This window comes from Macaca mulatta, chromosome 4, assembly GCF_049350105.2.
Source record: "Macaca mulatta isolate MMU2019108-1 chromosome 4, T2T-MMU8v2.0, whole genome shotgun sequence".
Classification (NCBI taxonomy): domain Eukaryota; kingdom Metazoa; phylum Chordata; class Mammalia; order Primates; family Cercopithecidae; genus Macaca; species Macaca mulatta.
Genome location: NC_133409.1, coordinates 72,921,702 through 72,942,050, shown reverse-complemented (window position 1 = coordinate 72,942,050; position 20,349 = coordinate 72,921,702). Strand labels below are relative to the sequence as shown.

Here is a 20,349-nt window from a genome sequence, read left to right as displayed (position 1 = left end):
TTCCTATCACAGAGCAGTGAACAACCTTGGTAGCCAAATCTACCCTGAAGATGAAGAGAGTCACCAGCTGATTCTAGGCTTGGTTGTTTCGGTGTTACAGCAGTGTAGGGTGGTGACATTGCCACCACAACCAGATACAGACTATGAAAAGCACTTCTGCAACCCAGAAACCCAGCTCCTAAGGGAACCAGGGAAGGAGAGCCTATAAGCCATTTGAATTTTGCAAATATTGGGTAGTGTTGGGACACTTCTGCCCTTCTTGAAATAGGGGAAAATAAGAGTTTTATTCTCCTTCCCAGAACTTCTTTGTCTTTGTCCTCTTGGACAGTGAAATCACAACCATTATGTCACGCAAATGTAATCTCCTCTCCCTTCTCTCTGGTCTTGTTAATTAAAGCAGTTTTGCTGTGCTTAAATTAATGAAACTCACTCATGTTGTTCAGTGAATATGGCTATGTTCAGTTTTACCCAGACTCTTAGAAAATCAGTTGTTTCCTTTATTTCCTCTTTTTTCTCTTCTCCTACATCTTCTGTGGTTTATATCACTTCTCTCATTTCCATTTGGTATTTTGTAACCTTGTGTATTTATTGAAACAGTTCTAGCCTCATTGGACAATGCAAACTTAAATAAAATATTTATGCATTTGAAGCAAAAGAGCGTAAGTTTAAGAGACTTGAAAGCAAGTGGGATGTGATAGCCTGCTTTCAACTTTTAGGTCCTTTCAAAAATCAGATTGCAAAGGAAGTTGTAGGTAATATTGGAAACCACCTTTCTCTGGAAAGTTTTTGTTGCTAAACTTTCCTATTACGGTGTTTGTGACAATAGGAAGATGAATTTTCCCCACTGTCTCAAAGGGCCTCTGTGCTCTCTCTTTATAACCTAAAACAAATGCTTATTTTTTCTTATGAGTATGCTTATGCTAAGAATGTAATACTTTTAGTTGGAACTTAAGCAACAAAACTCCGAATCTAAACCTGTGTAATGAAAGAGGTTTATTGCTTAAGAGGTTTAGGTTTTATGTACACAATTGTGGGGCAGGTAGAAAACTATATTTGATTCATGAAATAGCTTTGGATGACAATAAATCATTGAGATGTATGATAGAGGCAAATTCAGGTGCCATTGAAATTGTCAGTAGCCCCCTACATGGGATATAATTAATATTACTGTTCTTTCAAAATCAAAAATGAAGATACATCATCTGAAAAATATGAATATATCTACTCTTACCCTGAAACATTTTGGGCTGCTCTGGTTAATATTGGGCAATTTTTACACTAACAAAAAACTGGTATAGTTTTGTGTTGCTCCCACAGGACAGAAGTTTTCCTGAAACACGGAGCTGTAAGACTGTCTAGTAGCTGCTTGTGCTTGGCTGTGGCCTTTGGTCGGTCCTGTACCTGGTCTGAGAGATTCTACAGAAACTGCAACTTTGAATAGACTGCTACTTGCTCTACAAAACGTCTGAGTGTTTTTAGAGATAATTTCTTTGGATAAAAGGTAGTGAGGTGAACTACTTTCTCTAAGTAGCAGCAAGGTGTGTTGGCAAATCATTCCAATGGTAGAATGGTTAACAGGAGTAAGCTTTCATCTTTTTTCCTTGCCCTCTATTATTTCAACTTGATTCTTACCTTGCTCTTCCCAAATAAACAATAAACTTTCTGTATTGTCTGAGACCCAGTAGTATGTTCTAGGAGCATATTAATGTATTGCAATAAAGTTTTACTTTAGTTTCAAGCATATGAAGTACTTTGGGATGCAAATGGATTAAATACTTACTGTTTTTTGAGTCTGAGACAAAAAGGAAGGTCTCATCCCTTGTGTCACAGGAGATGAGAGGATTGTTTTCCGTAGGTATGCGATTCCTAGGAATTAATGTCTAGAGCTCTAACATCCCACTCCATACCTGTGGAAAACCACTTCTTTTGTAATTTTTTAAAGTTTAGGTGTGATTTCAAGTGCAGGTTTCAATGAAGTTCTCAGTACAAGGTAACAGGAAATGCAAAGTGAGTTGAAAAAGTATATTATTATATTTGCATAAAATGCATGATGGGAAAAACTCATAGAAAATTGATCTTTCTCTGAATATCTGCCTAGGGTCTAGAATAATCTTTTCATATATTTGAGTCAGAAGATGCTTTCAAAAATTGATAAATTTAATTTTAATGATTTCTGAGCTCCTAAAATTACTTTACAAATGTATACACTGCATTTATTCAATATTGTGTGGAAAGTACCCTGTTACAAAAGGACCTTTAGTCCACTGTCAATCTACTTTTCGTCCCTTAAAATCTCAGTGTCAACGGTCCTTATATTTGTAATTCAAGTGTCAGAGGTGTTTGAACCAGAGCGACTCCATCTTGAATAGGGGCTGGGTAAAATAAGGCTGAGACCTACTGGGCTGCATTCACAGGAGGTTAGGCATTCTAAGTCACAGGAAGACATAGGAGGTTGGCACAAGGTACAGGTCACAAAGACCTTACTGATGAAAGGATGTGGTAAAGAAGCCGGCCAAACCCCACCAAAACCAAGATGGCAATGAAAGTTGCCTCTGATTGTCCTCACTGCTCATTATACGCTAATTATATTGCATTAGCATGCTAAAGAAACATTCCCACCAGTACCATGACAGTTTACAAATGCCATGGCAATGTCAGGAAGTTGCCCTATATGGTCTTAAAAGAGGAAGAAACTTCAGTTCTGGGAATTGCCCACTCCTTTCCCAGAAAACTCATGAACAATCCACCCCTTGTTTAGCGTATAATCAAGAAATAACCGCAAAAATAGCCAACCAGTAGCCCTTGGCACTACACTGCCTACAGAGTAGCCATTCTTTATTCCTTTACTTTCCTAATAAACTTGCTTTTGAGGGAGAAAAAAGGACAAATCAGTTAGGTAGACAGCTAAGACTAGTCCTTGGAGAAGCAGCCTGCCTGAAAAATCATAGCTACAGGCAAAAATGGAGCAGCCTGGGGAAAACTCAGACTGTAACTGCTGCACTCTTAGAAAGTAAGGCCCAGCACAGAAGCCTTTTGTTCACTGTGTGATTAGTGGGCTCCCAGGAAAAAGTTTCCTGCTTTTTTCTGCTCTGTGGGAACTTCCACAGGGAGGAAAAGGGGCTTACTTAAAACAAACCCACAGTTATACAACAAGAGAAGCTATGCTTTGTGCTTGCCTAGAGACATCCCGTAGCTGCACAGATAGAGGCAGTTATACAGACAGCTTTTCGGATAAGAGAAGTTACTCAAATAGCTACAGAGATGAGAGGAGTTTCTTACGAAAGCTTTTGGATTCAGCTGTAAAAACAGCAACCCACTTGGGCTCCCATCTCTGCTAGAGAGAGCTTTTCTCTTCTGCTTATTAAACTTTTGCTCCAACCTCACCCTTTGTGTCCATGCTCCTTAATTTTCTTGGTTTTGAGACAGTGAGCTCAGATAACACCTTTGACAACAAGACCATTGATCCTGACCTGTTTCACTTTCACTTTACTCTATGGACTCCCCTGAATTCTTTCTTGCATTAGGTCCAAGAATCTTCTTTTGGGGTTTCTATCAGATCCCTTTCCAGTAACAGAAGTGCTTAGGACACAATAATATTGTTTGCATTAAATTGAACTTGACTCATCTGTCTACTGTTTTAAGAATGGTACTCAATATGGGTGGTATTGCATAACAAAAGGTTGAACATTTGCCACACAATGCAGCTCACAAAGCTATCTACATTTGGTTTTGCTTCTGGAGCAGTTTGTAATGTACACAATTCCTTGTACTTTTTATATTTTGATGATAGTGAAGAACATTGACTATGAGTTGAAATTATTTGTAATTAAATGGATTAAATGGCTCTTAAATGGATGTCCAAGAGCTGGACTCTTTAATTGACTTTTGCCTTAGACTCTACTTGCAGTGGTCTTAAATGCAGTCTGCATGCCCTGTTCTATGACTGTGGATCCTGAACCATACCAAACTGGGGGAAACACAGTGGTTAGAGTTGTAGTGGCCCAGGCATTTATGAACATTTATGTTCTTACTCTTCTCCTGAGCCCAAGCAATAGGCCAGTGAGTAAAGAATTATGTTGAGAATCCAGGCAAGAATCTTGATATTTCTACAATGACAGTAGGGATTCCTTGAGAAACCAATTTTCTGTTGGTGGATATTTCTATGAAGAGGATAATATTTCTTCCAGCAGCAGTTTTTTTTTGGTTCTGATTGACCTCAAGAATTGTACAACCACAACTTAGGTGTGTGTGGCCAGTTGAGGAGCTGAGAAACTTAAGCTACCATGTCCTATTCTTAGGTTGCTTTGGCTAGAACCCTCTAGAATTTGTAAAAACACAACGGATAGTATCAGCTTCTGCAGTATTCATGGCATAAGCTGGAGAAAAATTTCTAGGGCCATCTTATCTTGGTAATTGCCAGTAGATGGAGAATATGTCCATATAAACTGATTATCTTTATTATATGAGAGATGCAGTATGCATCTTATCATTTCCACATATTTAGATAAAACATTTAATTGAAGCATTATCAAAAATATCTTGTTTTTAGCTTTTAAACATATAAATAGACTTAAGTAAAGACTTTGAATGGTTTGGGGACTTTCTGTTAAATGTGGTCAGAATCTTTGCAGAGGTATTTTCTTTGTATCTTAGCTACATTTCATATCTATGTTTCTGAATTTCAACTTTTGCCTGGATCCTGAGATGTAAAGGGCATGCTGTGATAATGTGGGAAACAGAATTTGCTAGCATCTTTTGGGTAATATTAAATGAGCTAAGTGAGACTTTTTCAGTAATAAAATTTGCAAGTGAATGGATATCAGTTTTATCAACATAGTCATATTATTGAAGGAAATGAATGCTCTCTTACCTACTCATAGCTGTGTCTTAGAAGAGTTTATTTTAAAACTGCAACTGTCTATTTCAATGTTGAGAAGTGTCTCAAATGGCCAGATTAGGAGTTCTCCTTCTGACAGCCCCATTGGGATGCCATTCTATCACAGAAGGCTCCCCTTAAGGGGCTTCCTGCCTTCTCAAGGAGATTTCTCTCAGGGTTTAGTGCCAAAGATGAGCAGAGATTGTTCCCAGTGAATTCCCCAAGTTTCCCTTGTTGTTGTTTTGGTGCTGATAGTTTTCATTTATAATTTTCACTGCACATAGGAAGCATTGGCTGCCTGGTAGGCCAAACTTTTTGTATGTATTATGTCACTTAATCTTAACCACAATTCAGTAAGGTTGCTATTATCATCCACGGTTTTAAGAGAAGACTGAAGCTAGGAGAGCTTAAATATGTTGCTCAAAACCATAAAGTCGAAAAATTTCAAAGTGTATTCAGACGTTGGTTTGCATGACCTTGAAGCTCAAATTTTAGCTTCTTCGCTATACTCTTTTATTCAACATCATCAAGCTGTTAAGGTGGGTCTACAATGTTACAGCTAGAGGCTTAAAACAGAAGTATGATCAAATCCCCTTCTGAGGACAGATAGCGCCTTCCTATGGGGACATTAATAGCAGGGTCCTAGGGATTCACAATTGCCCCAGCCAAGTCTCTTTCCTCTTCTTCCCTTTCTAATGATTGGCAAGGAAAGACGGATGAAGGAGCAAAATAACAGTGGAGACTGAAAGAGAAAATACCACTAACTGCTTGGGACAGAATAAGCTAGAAATTCCACAGCACGTGATCAGGTGAAGAAGCAAAGCTTCCGCCCCATATCTATAGTCTGCATTTCTGGGATACCAACCCAGAAAGAAATCACATCCTTAGGCAAGGGTAAAATTAGAAGGAAGAAAAAAGCAGAATATTCCACTTTCTTTATCTTCAGATTTTATCAGAAACCTTAGCCCATCTAGTTGAGTTGGGGTTGTTATGTCTCTACTTGCCTTGGAATTGCAAGGTGGTTCTAGCAAATTTACATTAAAAAATGGTTTTGAATGAAAAATGTTGACAATGCACTTATTTATTATTTACTTTAGAATGTCTTATTTAAAAAATAACCCCCTTTATTGTGTATTCTGCATAGAGTCTCAAAGATGACATGGAAGAAACTTGTTCACACGCATGACATTTGTGGAAAAAGATAGATCAGGTCCTACTTGAAGGCAAAGTTGCTCTCAACAACTTGCCAGATAATTCGTACTAGGAGCTGGTATTAAGCAGAAACAATGTTTGTCGAAAAACAGCCTGATGAGCAAAAGCAATACTATGTCATCCCTTGAGAGAAACCATCATAGCCCATGAAAAGCATGAATTTTCCTCCTCTGTTATTTACATACAAATATTACGTTGTACTCTGTTTGAATTATCCATTTTACTTATGGAAGCTCTAGTAGTGTATATATGTAAATATATACAAACTAGTACACTTTTTTAACATTCTAAATCTTTTTAAGGTCCTAGTTTTAGCTACTTTTGTCAGAAAACAAAAAATTAAACATAATATCTATTATGGAACATAATATTTGAGAAATAGAGATTATTATAAGCAAACATGAAACTTCATCAGAAGGAAACATTAGAACACTTATTTTGGCTTTTGTTTTTTCCCATCTACTGGAGAGATGGGTTGAGTCCACATAACTATAGCCAATAGATCTGAGAGTAAATTCAGTTATTCTGATCCCGACAGCTGTTTTCTAGAAGCATCGCTTTTGGATATCTGGCACATATTTGTGCCTTGTCAGATCGATGAAGAAATACAAATTTTACAATGGAGTCTTCTGGCAGATTGTAGACTCAGGAATACTCAGAAGTCAGCAGCCTAGTTTTTCACTTGTATCTTCATAGATAACTACAAGGGTTATTTGACTAGTTTAATCAATGCTGACAAAAGTTCAAAATGGAGAGCTTCTCGGCATGGGCCATCTGACTTGGCTGTCTACCTAGATCAAGTAAAATGGGTGATTGCCAAATCTCTACTGTGTTTCACAACAAAGAAAATCAGTCAAAGAGGAGAATTGTCTTAGAGAAACTATTTAGAAGATTGACACTTTACAAAGGAAATCTTGACATTTAGCAGAGATCAAAAAGACCAAAATATTGGTGGTAACATTATATAAACACAATCTTCAGGAAAATATTTTTGGGCCATTGTTAATATTTCACATCCAAGTAGCTACACAGGATTGAAAAATAGATGACACACTTCCTTATATGGTCATTTGAGTCTGTCTTGAGATTATGTTTATTGGATCTATTATTTAAAAAAAGTTTAAACTGTTCTGGCAATCAACAAAAACATCTGCCATTTTATTACACTGATTCAAAAGGCATAAGGATTCTGAGCTGAGTTAAAAAAAGAAAATAATATGTGGGGAGCATGCGGTATGGAGAAATCAGTGAGAAATAAAGAGTACATTTTAATGCTTGACTTCCTGCATGGATGAAGTGATGAGCTCATTGACTATTACCTTTTGTGAACACTTAAATAGGAGCAAGAAAATTGCACATTTAAAACTGGGGAACAAACCACTGAAAGCCTAAGAATGAAAAATCCCCTATGATGACTCTTTGGAAGTATTTGCAGTGCATGAGAATCAACCTTTCTACAGCTGACACATGACTGTGGTTTAGATTACCTTTCATGCTGATCTCTTCCCTTGCAGTTATGGAGCTAGATGAAAGAGATGTTATTTTTTCAAACAATACAAAACCAAGAAATGGAGGTGAAAATGATGCCTTAGCCAGATGCTAATTTTAAGGTAAACGTTAAAGATCTAAAATAGAATAATGGATCCATTGCCTTGCAAAGCACTAGAAAGACTCGGACCTTCCGTTCAAGGTGCTTTGATCAGAGGTAGCATTTACTTTATGTGCTTCTATGGTGAACTTAACAAAAGATGGTTTTTCTTTGATGAGGTCGTAAATATTTGCTTGAACACAAAATATTACAGACAGAAGGGTCACCTTTTATGATGACTTTAATTCACATACCACAGTGGGTTTTGGTTCCATTGGCTGTCTTGCACAAACCGGACTCCTCAGTGTGGTATACTCCTTTCCTTCCAAATGCTCCACTTACTTTGGCTGTCCCTCTAATGTGCAGAGCAGAGTGGCCAGAGAGGAAAGAGGTTGGATGACCTAAAAGCAGGCACTTTCTTAGAGAATTAGAGCCTCCTACACATTCTTGAAGCAACCTGCTTCCACATACATGGTGGCTTCTAAGCTTGGTGAAGGTCGGAATGGCATGAGATCCTGTTAGGGCAATGGAGCAGTTTCTGCTTCCAGATTTTCTAGCTGAAAGGAGAGAAAGAGCAAAGACAGTGAACATTTCAGATGTGGTTGCAGCACACATTTATTGAGCATCTTCTGCCCATAGGAACTATACTGAAGACCTTCTCGTATACTTTCACCTGCAAGTTTCAGTTTCTCTTAAATGTCAAGACAGTAATCAATCTCTTCAGACATTTTGAATAATCTTCTGGCTCATTATGAATATGCTCTTCATTTGTGTATACTACTGAAAACAACTGTATAGTCATTGTAGAGATATTATTGATACCTTCCTTGAAAAAATACCTTCTAATCGAAACTCTTTCTCCCTCTTTGTTACCCTCTTCCTCCCTCTTTAGCCTCAAATCATTTATGACTTGATCAACATTTTGAAAGAAAAGCAATGCTTTTTTCAGTACTTCTGATCTTCTTTATTTCCAGATGAAGATATTTTTATTTTTACCCAATTCTCAAAATTAATGATATTTTTTCCTGTAACTGATTTGAATTACACCCCACCTGATCGCCACTGTAAAGCTGGCATATGTGTTGAACAGTAACAAAATTTGCTCAGACACATGGAAATGTGACCTGGTATTTTCAGGTAAGGAAAGAGGACTGTGGAAATATAACAAGTTTTGTAATTAACAAATAATTTTTGCTATCATTCATTATAATATTGCTGAGGAGAAAAGCAGATGTTTGTATAATAAGTGTAAAAGGGTAAAAGATCATTTTTAAAAAATTTTATTTTGGTAAATTTGCTTTATCCATGTGCTTTACCATCTGCTTTATCTCTCTTTCTATCTCTCTCTCTCTCTTTCTCTTTCTCTCTCTCTCTGTTTCTCTCTCTCTCACACACACACACCCCATCTTTTTAAACCATTTGTTGCTTTACCCTTAAATATTTCAGTACATGTTTTCTAATAACAAAGAATAGGTCAGGCCATTCTCATTTTAGGGAGAGGCAGTCCATCATGGCCAGAAGTGTCCCTGCACACCCTGGCTGACCCTGAGAAATTGTAAGGTCTAACTGTCCTTTGACTCTGATCGTTTCTGTAGCTGGTCACACAGGCAATTAAGTAGGCACAGGTGACCACAGCACTGACCACAATGTGGCTGCTTGCTCCTAGGGGAGGTTGGTTTATTGCTCCCCCACGTGCTGAGACTTAAGCTCTGGGTTCCTCAACTGTGATATGACCCACTATGTGTGTACTGCCATCTGGTCCCATCGTATTGCCTTGTGGGATTTGGGAGTAGGGAAACCGGCACTATTACGCTAAAGCTTCTGCTGTTTGCTGTGCTGTGAGTAGTCAATTGTCTGAGTCTTTTGTCTAATTTTGGCACCTATAGAGTGGCAAAGCAACCTACTTGCTTGCTTAGTCATCTCCTTTGGAATCCTGTTACTTCTTGCCATCTTCTAAGGGGTTGAGATTCTTCCCAAAGTGGCACAAAGTGCAGGGTGCCAAGACAGACAACAACTTTTTGGAAGAATAAAAAGGCAAGAACTCATAAGCTGGGTTCAGGGACATTTGTGAACTCCCTGGGTCTGGTAGCAAATATTCTGGTCCAAATGGTGCAGAAGGTGGGCAGCGAGTGGTCCACCTCTGTCCTATCTGTTGATGAACAAGAGTTGAGCCAATAGATGGAGGCTGAAAAGTGAGGGATAAAATCCAACAAGCTGCCCTGGTTTCTGTTTGCTCTCCTATAGGGTAAAGGACCGAGAGAACATTCCGGGCCCCATTAGGGAGGAAAGCACAACTGTGTCAAGTTGAAAGTTACAATTGTATACACCTGAAGGGCAATGTATTCCCACAGAGAGTACCAAGATGCAGATCCATGGGGAGAGAGAAAGGAAAGAAGTCCAGGGGTGCTTTGATCAGCAGACAGAGGGGCTGTTCGACACTTGGCTGCTGCACTGGTGTAATTAAGTAGTAAGAAAGTTATGTCTTAGAGCATGCAGAACTGAGGCTGTCTCATGTGGGACCCTGTACTTTAAAACACTGTGCAAATTACGTCATTTAGACAGAATCATGTCCCACAATAAGGTTTGCTACCCTGGATTTCTGTTTTAGTGACTACATTATGGCCAATCCCAGAAGATTTTCCTTTCATTTCCTCCCCTCCCCTCCCCCTCCCTTCCCTTCCCTTCCCTTCCCTTCCCTTCCCTTCTCTTCCCTTCCTTTCCTTTTTTTTCTTTTTTTGAGGCAGAGTCTCATTCTGTCACCCAGGCTAGAGTGCAGTGGCACGATCTTGCCTGATTGCAACCTCCACCTCCCAGATTCAAGCAATTCTTATGCTTCAGCCTCTCAAGTAGCTGGAATTATAAGCATGTGCCACCATGCCCAGCTAATTTTTGTATTTTTAGTAGAGACGGGGTTTCCCATGTTGACCAGGCTGGTCTTGAGCACTTGACCTCAAGTGATCCACATGCCTTGGCCTCCAAAAGTGGTGGGATTACAGGCATGAGGCACCATGCCCAAGTGAAGAAGGTTTTCTTAAGTGAATAAAATCTCATGAAATCCCACAGAGGAATCTATTTAAGGCCTGAGGGCTGAAGCTGCCCTAGACTTGTTCTGTCCTGGACAGAATGACAGCTTTGACAACAAACCCTCACCCAGAGCATGACCAATGCATTTTTAAGATGGCGTTTCTTCCTCCATGGTAGAGGACTCCACTACTTTTCTTGCCTCACTCTGTCACCCAGGCTGGAGTGCAGTGGTACAATCTCAGCTCACCTCAACCTCCACTCCCAGGCTCAAGCAATTTCCCACCTCAGTCTCCCACATAGCTGGGACCACAGACATGCAACACCACACCAGGCTAATTTTTGTATTTTTGGTAGAGACGGGGTTTCACCATGTTGCCCAGGCTGGTCTCGAACTCCTGAGCTCAAGCGGTCTACCCATCTCAGCCTCCCAAAGGGCTGGGATTACAAGCATGAGCCACTGTGCTGCCTTATGTTGCTTTTTGATATCCATGCTCAAATGACTAAGTACTAGGTCCTCCTGAGGGATTGCACTAAGTTCTCTTGAGGTCATTCTCTTGTAAGGACCACACATTTAACTACCCAGATTTGATACAAAAAAAAAAAAAAAAAAAAAAAAATGGAAAGGAAGTAACTCTATCCACTGGGCAGGGCTGTTTAGAGCCCTGTTATCTACTACTTTTGTGGCTCCCAGGGCTGAATGTGTAATTGCTATTGATAATTTACATCCTTGTTCTGTAAATATTCATGATGTCCAGGGGAGATTGTTTTGTTTGGAAGAGCCCTTTGTAGAGAGGGAGAGAAGGATGCATGCACAACTGGACACAACTTGGCTTTGGTTCTCTTCTAAGTTTAAAAAAAAAAATTCAGAATTCCAGAAGGAGAAAAGGAAACCATAGCCTTGATCAAAGGCTTAAATACAATGTGACTAATGAAAAATGTAGTATCTCAATGTAACAGCTTTGTATGGCCAGTGAAAAAAAGCTAATGGGAATCTGGAGGCTTGTGGTAGATCATTGCCAACTGAATTTTGTTGGTATTATAGTCCTGGCTGTTACAAACATTGTGACTGTAAATGAATCAATTCTCTGTGATTGCACCTGGTGTGCCATTTTGGACTTTGGCCATGTATTTTTCTCAATCCCTTTTGCACCCAAAGATTAAGACCCCTTCCCTGGCTGACCCTCCAAAACATGTTCACTGGGCTGTTGCAGTACTACTTGAATTTCCCTGTTGTTTATCGCCAGTAGGTGAGTCAAAACATGGGACAAGCCTCTCTCTCTTTCTCTCTCTCTCTCTCTTTTTTTTTTTTTTGCAGAGAAATTGGGCTTACTATGTTGATGATATTCTATTGAAAGGTCTCAATAAAATTAGCCAATGCTAAATCACATGAAGGCCCAGAAAGGCTCTCAATTCTGATAAGATACAGGACCAGCTACCCAAGTCAAAATCTCCAAAACAATGTGGACTAAGACTCAAAAGTTGATCCTAGACTATAAATAAAATATTCTTTGCTCTATGGCTCTCCTAAGAGAAAGGAAGCCTGGCACTTAATTGGACTATTTAGATCTTAGGGATAATACATGCCTTACCTATGCATGCCTCCTGTTGAGTCCTATGTACAAGTTGATTAGAAAGTCTGCCATATATGGCTGGGGACCTAAGCTGCAGGTGACACTTGGGTCAGTGTAGCAGGTTGTTGCAGCAGACCACCCAGGGGGCCCTTTTCAACTCCATGCTTCTGGAAAGGGAAACAATCTCCACCTGGAGGTACCCCTTAGCATTCCGGACTCACTGCTTCCCTGGCACCACTCCCCACTTCATTGGGGAAAGGACACCTTAGACCCTGGAGGTGCTCAGAGGAGGGAAAAATGAATGCTCTTTTTGTCTCTGAATCTCAATCTCTCACTTGGCAAAATGAGAGGCTGGTCCATCGGAGACAAGCAGCAGCTCTGACTGCCAACCTGTACCACTGCTGGATTTATCAGATGAATTTATCATCCTCATCCATGTGCTGTGGGATCAGAAAATCTCCTGTTGGCCTGCTTGGTCCAGAATTATTCTACCGTGCCTGGTGTATCAAAGACAGCTCCCCCAGATGAATCACCCTTTTACCCGCGCAACCACTCAGACAGCTCATACTGATTCATGTGCTTCTCCTGACACCGAGTGCCCTTGAGTCATGCTATGTAGGGCTGTCAAGGTGACAACTACTTGGTGACCCTGCCCGTAGAGCTTAACCAAACCAAGGTCATGGTGATCCAAATCAAGTTATGTGTTCATATGTGGGAGAGAGTGGCCCAGAGGATATCCATCCACTGTCGCATGTGGGGGTTGCTATTTGGTTCATCTTTGAGTTCTTGCAATGATTGGCAATGGCACCACTCTTTGGATTTCATTCCCTTTGTTAGTTCCCTAGGTAAAGAAGGCTATCCTGCCTGAGGGATATGTGGTTTTCTATTCCCATACAGAAGTGTGAGTACTGTTACCCAGCAAGAGCATCCACATTTTAGAGACAGGTCAGGACCCTATTCTTAAGTTTAGCTACCATAGCCAACGAGATGGAACAAACCATAGAACATCAACAGGTCGGTCTTCGCTCCCTGATTGTAAATGGGTCATCGATTGACCTTAGACTACAGGCTGGCTGCATGGGGGAGAATTTGTATGGTTGCCAACTGTTCCTGTTGTGTTTGGATTAATATCCACGGTATGGTGGAGCAATCCATGCATACTGTAAGAAAGGAAGCTAGGTGCTTTTCTGAAATTTGACCTATTTCTTCTCTGTGACTTGTTTAGTTGAGTCTGGGATCCTGGAGTGCATGGTTGAGGTCAATACTACAGACTGACCTCATCCCGTGGATGGGATTCTGTTGACAATAGCCGTAATCCAGTATTGACTGAAATAAGTGGAAACAGATTTGGTCCTAGTCCTTGTCAATATATCTAATTCAAGTTGCTGATGGGGTGCCATAATCATATAAAAAATTAAGTTCAGCCAAGAATGTGCTAGGCTGAATGTCAATTATTGGGAGAGGGTGTCCACTGAACAACCCTTCCCATTCTTACTGACTGAGCTGAACTGCAAGATCTAATTATCTTCTCACCCTGAGTTGTTTCTACAGCTAGTCATATAGTCAATTAACAACCTTCACTGCCTGACCACATGAGGACCACAGCATTTTGAGACTCTGCCTCCTGGGGAAGGAGGATTAATTTGTTCACTGCTTGCTACAAAAGACACTGAACCCGTATCTCTGAGCTCCTCAGCTGCTGTGCAACTCATCATATGTGTAGCAGCAATGTGTGTTCATTGTGTCACATCACAAGACACAAAGGCAAAGGAACTGGCATTAGCATGCTGATACTTGTGCTGTTTACTGTGCTGTGAGTAATAAGTGGTTTTCTCTGGTCTACTGAGTCACACTGTCTATTTCTAGCACCCACAGAATTGTGACAAACCAACCTGCTTGCTTGCTAAGATATCTCCTTTGCAGTTTTGGAACTCTCGACCATTTTCTAAAGCTGGGTTTCTTTTCTGATGGTAACCACAGTACAGTCAGTAGATTTGACATTTGACATTAGATACGATGCTTAGACACATATGTTAGATACATAGATATCCAACACATATGTTGGATACACAATTTTCTGCTATTGGTTTTCTATTTTTGTCAACAATTTTTTTAAACTATAGTTTTTTCAGGAAGTAAATTAGCAAATTTCCTTGGGCTATTTTTGGTCATATTTTAAAAAATTAAATGTTTGAAAAGCTTTTAAGGTTCAAACTGAAGTTGAACTTTTAATCTTTATCCACACAAAGATTGGTGTGTATTTCCTGCACTTTTGGAACTAAAGAAAATTGAAGAGATTATCTTTTCCACTTTGTCAATCTATGGAAGCAAACATAACCTTGAGAGGTGAAGTGGTGTGCCCAGGTGCATCGCAGGAGGAAAGCTGGTTTAATATTTTTATTTTGCGGCCACTCTCTTCCACCTCCATTTCTTCTTTCCTCTTTGTGATGCCATTCAAAGTTACAATTGTAGGCAATAACAGGCTTGGGTACTTTTGAAGCCGATCAGAGTTTAAGCCAGTAACAGGCTTCAAAATCTCATTTATTACAGAAACCATAAAAACAGAACCATACAGAAAAGCTTGGGGGCTGATGACTCATAGGCAAAGATCTCCATGTACCTAAATAATAATAATAGGAAACGCATCCCCTCTTCCAAGCTCCATTGCCTGAATCAGACATATGGAATCTATAGTACAAAGGCTCCAACTTCAGCAAAGAAGAATTCACGGAGAGGTGGAATAATCTGGTAGTCCAAAAGATCCAGACCCGATCTGCCAATGCTTTCTTGATCTGCCAATGCTGTGAATATGGACTTATTTTGTTCAATATAATACATCTCTCTTTCACAAGAGAAAGCTTTGGTCATTACATTTATTGTTCACCAACAGAAGCTGGCCCTGGAGTCTGAATGGCGTAATCAGTCAAACCCAGAAATGAGTCCTAATTCTTTTTTTTTGAGACAGAGTCTCGCTCTGTCGTCCAGGCTGGAGTGCAGCAGTGCGTTCTCTGTTCACTGCAAGCTCTGCCTGGGTTCACGCCATTCTCCTGCCTCAGCCTCCTGAGTAGCTGGGACTACAGGTGCCCGCCACCACACCGGGCTAGTTTTTTGAATTTTTAGTAGAGACAGGATTTCACCGTGTTGGCCAGGATGGTCTTGATCTCCTGACCTTGTGATCCACCTGCCTTGGCCACCCAAAGTGCTGGGATTACAGGCTTGAGCCACTGTGCCCGGCCAATGAGTCCTAATTCTTGAGTAGTCAAAAGAGCTCAGAAACTCCTGCTTGTGAAGGGATCCCTTAAGCAACCCTTAAGCCAGGGGATGAAAAACTCACACAAATGGTCTCCATTAGGGCTAGCACCAGAACCCAGGCTCTCTGGCTTCCAATCTTACATTCTTTCACAGGCAAATATTGTAATTGTTAGCCCTTGGTATTCTCACAGTTGAGTTTAGATGACTTTTAAAATAAATCTATTTTCTGGAAAGATATTTCATTCAAAAACAGAACAATGTGCCAATTATAATGCTTATTCTTAGCCATGTATTGTTTAATTCAGTGATTTATACTCCAAAGCTACATACATTTTTTTCTTATACTATCACTGGAAAACAAAGCAAAACAAAAGTGAAAACCCAAGTAAAACAAAAGGGAAAAAAACCCTGCTCTATTTTCAGAGATAGGAAATTTTAATGTCTTTTTGTATACCAAAGTATTTAGAGCATATATTTTAAATGAGTAAGAATAAGAGTTTAACAATCAATTTTAGGATTCTGATTAATGCCTAGAATTATGAGATTTTGCCAATTATTCAGTGAAACATTGAATTTTGAATATTTTCATGCCTAACTGGGACTGATTATCTGCAGTGGCTTTTAAATATTGCTTAGTGAAACCTTTATTCTGTGAGATGTTATAAGGTGTCCCTTGAAAAACTGGGCCTGTGCTCAGATAAATTGGAGAACTGTAGATTTTTGGCTTAGAAAATAAAATGTGTATGTATGTAACACACACACACGCACACACACACACACACACACACACACACACACACACACACACAGAGAAAGAGAGAGAGAGAGACAGAGAAAGGCTTTTCAAAGCCCTTTAAATGCTTATACGTATTATCAGTCCCCATGACCAAAATAAGATAGGCCACATTTCCTAACATTTGTCTATAGAGCTTCTCATTCATGGACCACCATTAGCATTTCACTGTAGCAGTGTTCTACAAGAAGTTGGTAGAACATGTGAAAACTGAAAACCTGGCTGGGCGCGGTGGCTCACACCCATAATCCCAGCACTTTGGGAGGCCAAGGCAGGCGGATCACAAGGTCAGGAGATCGAGACTATCCTGGCTAACATGGGGAAACCCTGTCTCTACTAAAAATACAAAAAATTAGCCAGGCATAGTGGCGGGAGCCTGCAGTCCCAGCTACTCGGGAGGTTGAAGCAGCAGAATGATGTGAACCTAGGAGGCGGAGCTTGCAGTGAGCCGAGATCACGCCACTGCACTCCAGCCTTGGCGACAGACCAAGACTCTGTCTCAAAAAAAAAAAAAAAAAAAAAAAAAACCAAAAGCCTTATTCAAAGGGTCATTCCCTCTGATTCTCTAATCATCAAATCTTACATCTGAATTCCCTCAATGTCCTTTTCATGTAGGCAAAATGCTGATGTTTGAATATTAGACTTCCAGTAACAAGAAAATCTCTGTAACTCAAAGCTTAGAAAATTCTAAACTCATCAAGTTGTATACATTAAATAGGTACATCTTTTTGTAAGTCAATCATGTCTCAAGAAAGTGGCTTAAAAACTTTTTTGCGTTTGGTTGTACTGGAATAGCTTTCTCTGTAACCTCTACCCATTGGCTTTAATAAGTGGGGTTATGTTGGATAAGTCCAATTCCCAATTCACATTGCTTTAAGTATATGAAGACAGCTATGTTGTCCTTTCTGATCCTTCTATTTCCCAGGGTAATCATGAGCAATTATTTTAATTCCCTCTGCCATCTTGGTTATTCATCTCTGAACACAATCTAATTTGCTTATTTCATTCCTGAAGTGTATTGTCTATTAGAGTGAGGCGAACATTTCTTTGGTTCTAGACACTAAAATTCTGTTGATGAGACCTATAATTTCAATGGGTTAGATGGCTTATATCATCATATTGTTGTTCCATGAAATAAAATCCCCATGACTTATTTCTTATGTGCTACCACTCACATTCTATGTTTCTATAGTTGGATTTTTGGACTAAAATCTTTCTGTAGTAATTACTGTATTTTTAATTTTAGCGAACACTTCTAGTATGCTTGGGTTTTCATCTTATCACCGAGGTTATCAAGCATTCTTCCGTTGATTGCAACTGTTAAGAGGGGAGTCAATTGAAAGTTTATAAACCGGGGCTAGAGGCCCTACTTAGGACGGTCAGAGTCCCTTCTAAGATTTAGGGCATTAGAGACCCCTCTCAGTAAAGTCCCTCTCGGCTAAGAACAGCTTTGATGCTATGGGATATTAACTGCTATTCTCTTGGGAATAATCTGTCTTGCACTCTTCACTGATGGCTGTGGATGACAGGGTTGGACATGTACAGGACCGTGGGACATGGGGAGCTTTTTCTTCCCTAAAAGGGGAAACTTGAGAACTAATAGGAATGCTGGTAAAGATCCTTTTGCTACTGAGAAGCAGCTGCCTGAACTTTTACAGTGTCACTGCAACAGGTGGGTCTTTCTCTGGCCTTCCTGATCCTTTCACCTTCCCCACCCTGCCACGGGCAACGCTTTTCTCTCTCTCCCTTTCCTTTCCTATCTTTTCTGTTACTCAAGACAACTGTCTTGCCCAGAGACCACGTGTTGAAACTCCAAGTCAGAGGTTGGATTAAAGATGACGGGGCCCATCTGGGGGTAAATTTAAGGCTTGCTAGTTTGATATGGGTGCTAAGCGGAGTGGCTAATGTCTATGCTTTATCACATGTATTTTGCTCTGGCCAGAATGAAAAAAAAATTTTCCTTTATAATGTGACTTGGCTTCTAGGGCAATGGTGCCACAAGCCAGATCACTAGGGCTGCTCAGGGAAAGGGAACCCAGAAGCCTGGCATGCTGGCAAAAAAGTAAGAATTTCTTACCAGTCAGATTTCTGTCTTCTCCCTCTCTGTGCAAATGGTTGAATGAATGGCAATAAAATAAAATAATCAGTGTTTATCTCCTCTGTAGAGTTTTGATTAATGCAAAAAAGAATTCTAAGGCTATTCTTAAGCTGGTGCATTTTGTGTTATGAGGTCGTTTTTCTTTGTTGAGGGATGCTTTAGGATAGAACACGGGCTTAGAATACCTGTAAGCCCCAGCAAGCTGGTCAGTAAGAAAGTTGGCTGGACGTCCTTGAAACCAACCAAAAAAAAACTGGATGAAGTTTCCACCTTGGGAGCTTGACCTTTTAACCATGTGGCAATACCGTCTCTTGGTCTCCACCTTCAAGGGAATAGGAATTTTAGGGTTCATGTCATAGTCAGCTGTAAAAATCATATTAAATAGTTACGAGCCTTTGCAAGCTCAAAATTAACTACTCTAGACTCTTCCTGGGAAGGGAAATGGAGACTACCCCGCATTGTAGCTCAGTAGCCAAGGCTTTGCATTTTCACAGTGGTAGTCCAGGTTCAATTCCACCTAGAAAGTGAGTCATTTCACGTTTAATATTTGCGTGAACATGTCTATTTTTTTCTCCTCCATGAATCGTCTGAAATTTTCCTTTCTCTAAGCACCAGTGCTGTTACCATTGGTGAAGGTCAAAAGCCAGAAATACTGGCCATTTGGCATAAGAAATTCTAAAAGAACTTTATTAAAGAGTGCTATGGTTAATATCAGTTTAATTAAAAGTGGACATTCAAACTCTGTCTGGACTCCTTGGAAAAAACAGGAGGCACCAGAGATCCCTCTCCTGGACCTGTTCTTCCAAGGGCTCCACCCTGAAGCCAGTCATCCAATTAAGAAACTGGCAAATGAAAATATTACAAGTGCTGAATCTTCTGTCTGTATATTTATATGTGTTGTATGTTTATATATAAAAGGGCTCTAATTAATTGGCTTAGAAAAATAAGCATTTAAATAAAATATTTCAGCAGAAAAATAGAAACTTTAATGCTTTTTTGTTCACATGACTTTACCAATATTTTGGAAATAAAGACAGTTTTAAAGATGATTGGTAAAATAAAATGTCTTAAAAATGTAGACATTTGGTCTAAATTAAGGTCAGATTTCAGACTTGCTAAATGCTTTAAGGTCAAACTGTTTCTTTGACTTTTGAAAATTATTCAATTTACCTACTTTAAAGGCATTAAATTCTAGATAAGACCTGGGGACATGTGGAATTTGCCATACCCACTAGCTATACAAAGAAGATTATAAAGAAAGATTTTATATAAAAAAGGATCCTGTATGATAAATTCTTGTCTTAAAGTAAAATAACTGGTTGTTTAAAAGAAGGGATGTTAAGGGCAAGTCAGAAAGTCCACAAATGTCTCAGATGTTCTGTGTAAGTTGTGAAAGGATTTGTGAAAAGGAATTTATGCAAGAAATGTTGTACAATTCAAAGGTTGTTAGGTCTCCTAAATGCTTCATAAAATGCCACTATGACTCTTACTGTACAACTTGCCTGCTTTACTGCTAGGTAAGGTCTTGGGACATGTGGAGTTAGTTATGCCCTTAACTATGCTGGAGAGCCAGCTCTTTTCTGCACTTCTGCCTGGTGTGTTCTGGGGTAGGCTTCACACCTATACACAATTAAAATCTCAAATTTACCAGGGTTTTCATCAGAATAGAAGTTGCTAAGAGTTAACTTTATAACATGTAATTAAAACTACTAAAGAAACAATTTTACATGCAAGGTGTGTAAAGAAAGTAAAATGTGTTTTTGCTGAAAAATTATAAGAAGTCATAAGAATGTGAATATTTTCTGCTTAAAGTGTTAAAGAATTATTTTAAGTAAGAAAACAACTAAAGATTTAAGCAAGTTGTGGAAGGTTTATAAGGATTAATTGTAAGAGATTCTGTATGTGAACATATTGCCTAAAAAGGAGCATTATTTA

The 20,349-nt window shown here is 39.5% G+C and overlaps 1 protein-coding gene across 2 annotated transcripts in view; it reads right to left on the bottom strand.

Annotated features, from left to right (window-relative positions):
* Positions 1-8,194: 8,194 nt before the first annotated feature.
* The window catches only part of OPRM1 (opioid receptor mu 1), an 87,354-nt gene continuing 75,199 nt past the window's right edge, over positions 8,195-20,349 (bottom strand). Inside the window, 1 exon segment of one of the 2 annotated variants that reach the window (NM_001032824.1) lies at positions 8,195-8,233. In NM_001032824.1, the coding sequence (NP_001027996.1) occupies positions 8,195-8,233 (39 nt within the window). 2 annotated transcript variants of the gene reach the window in all.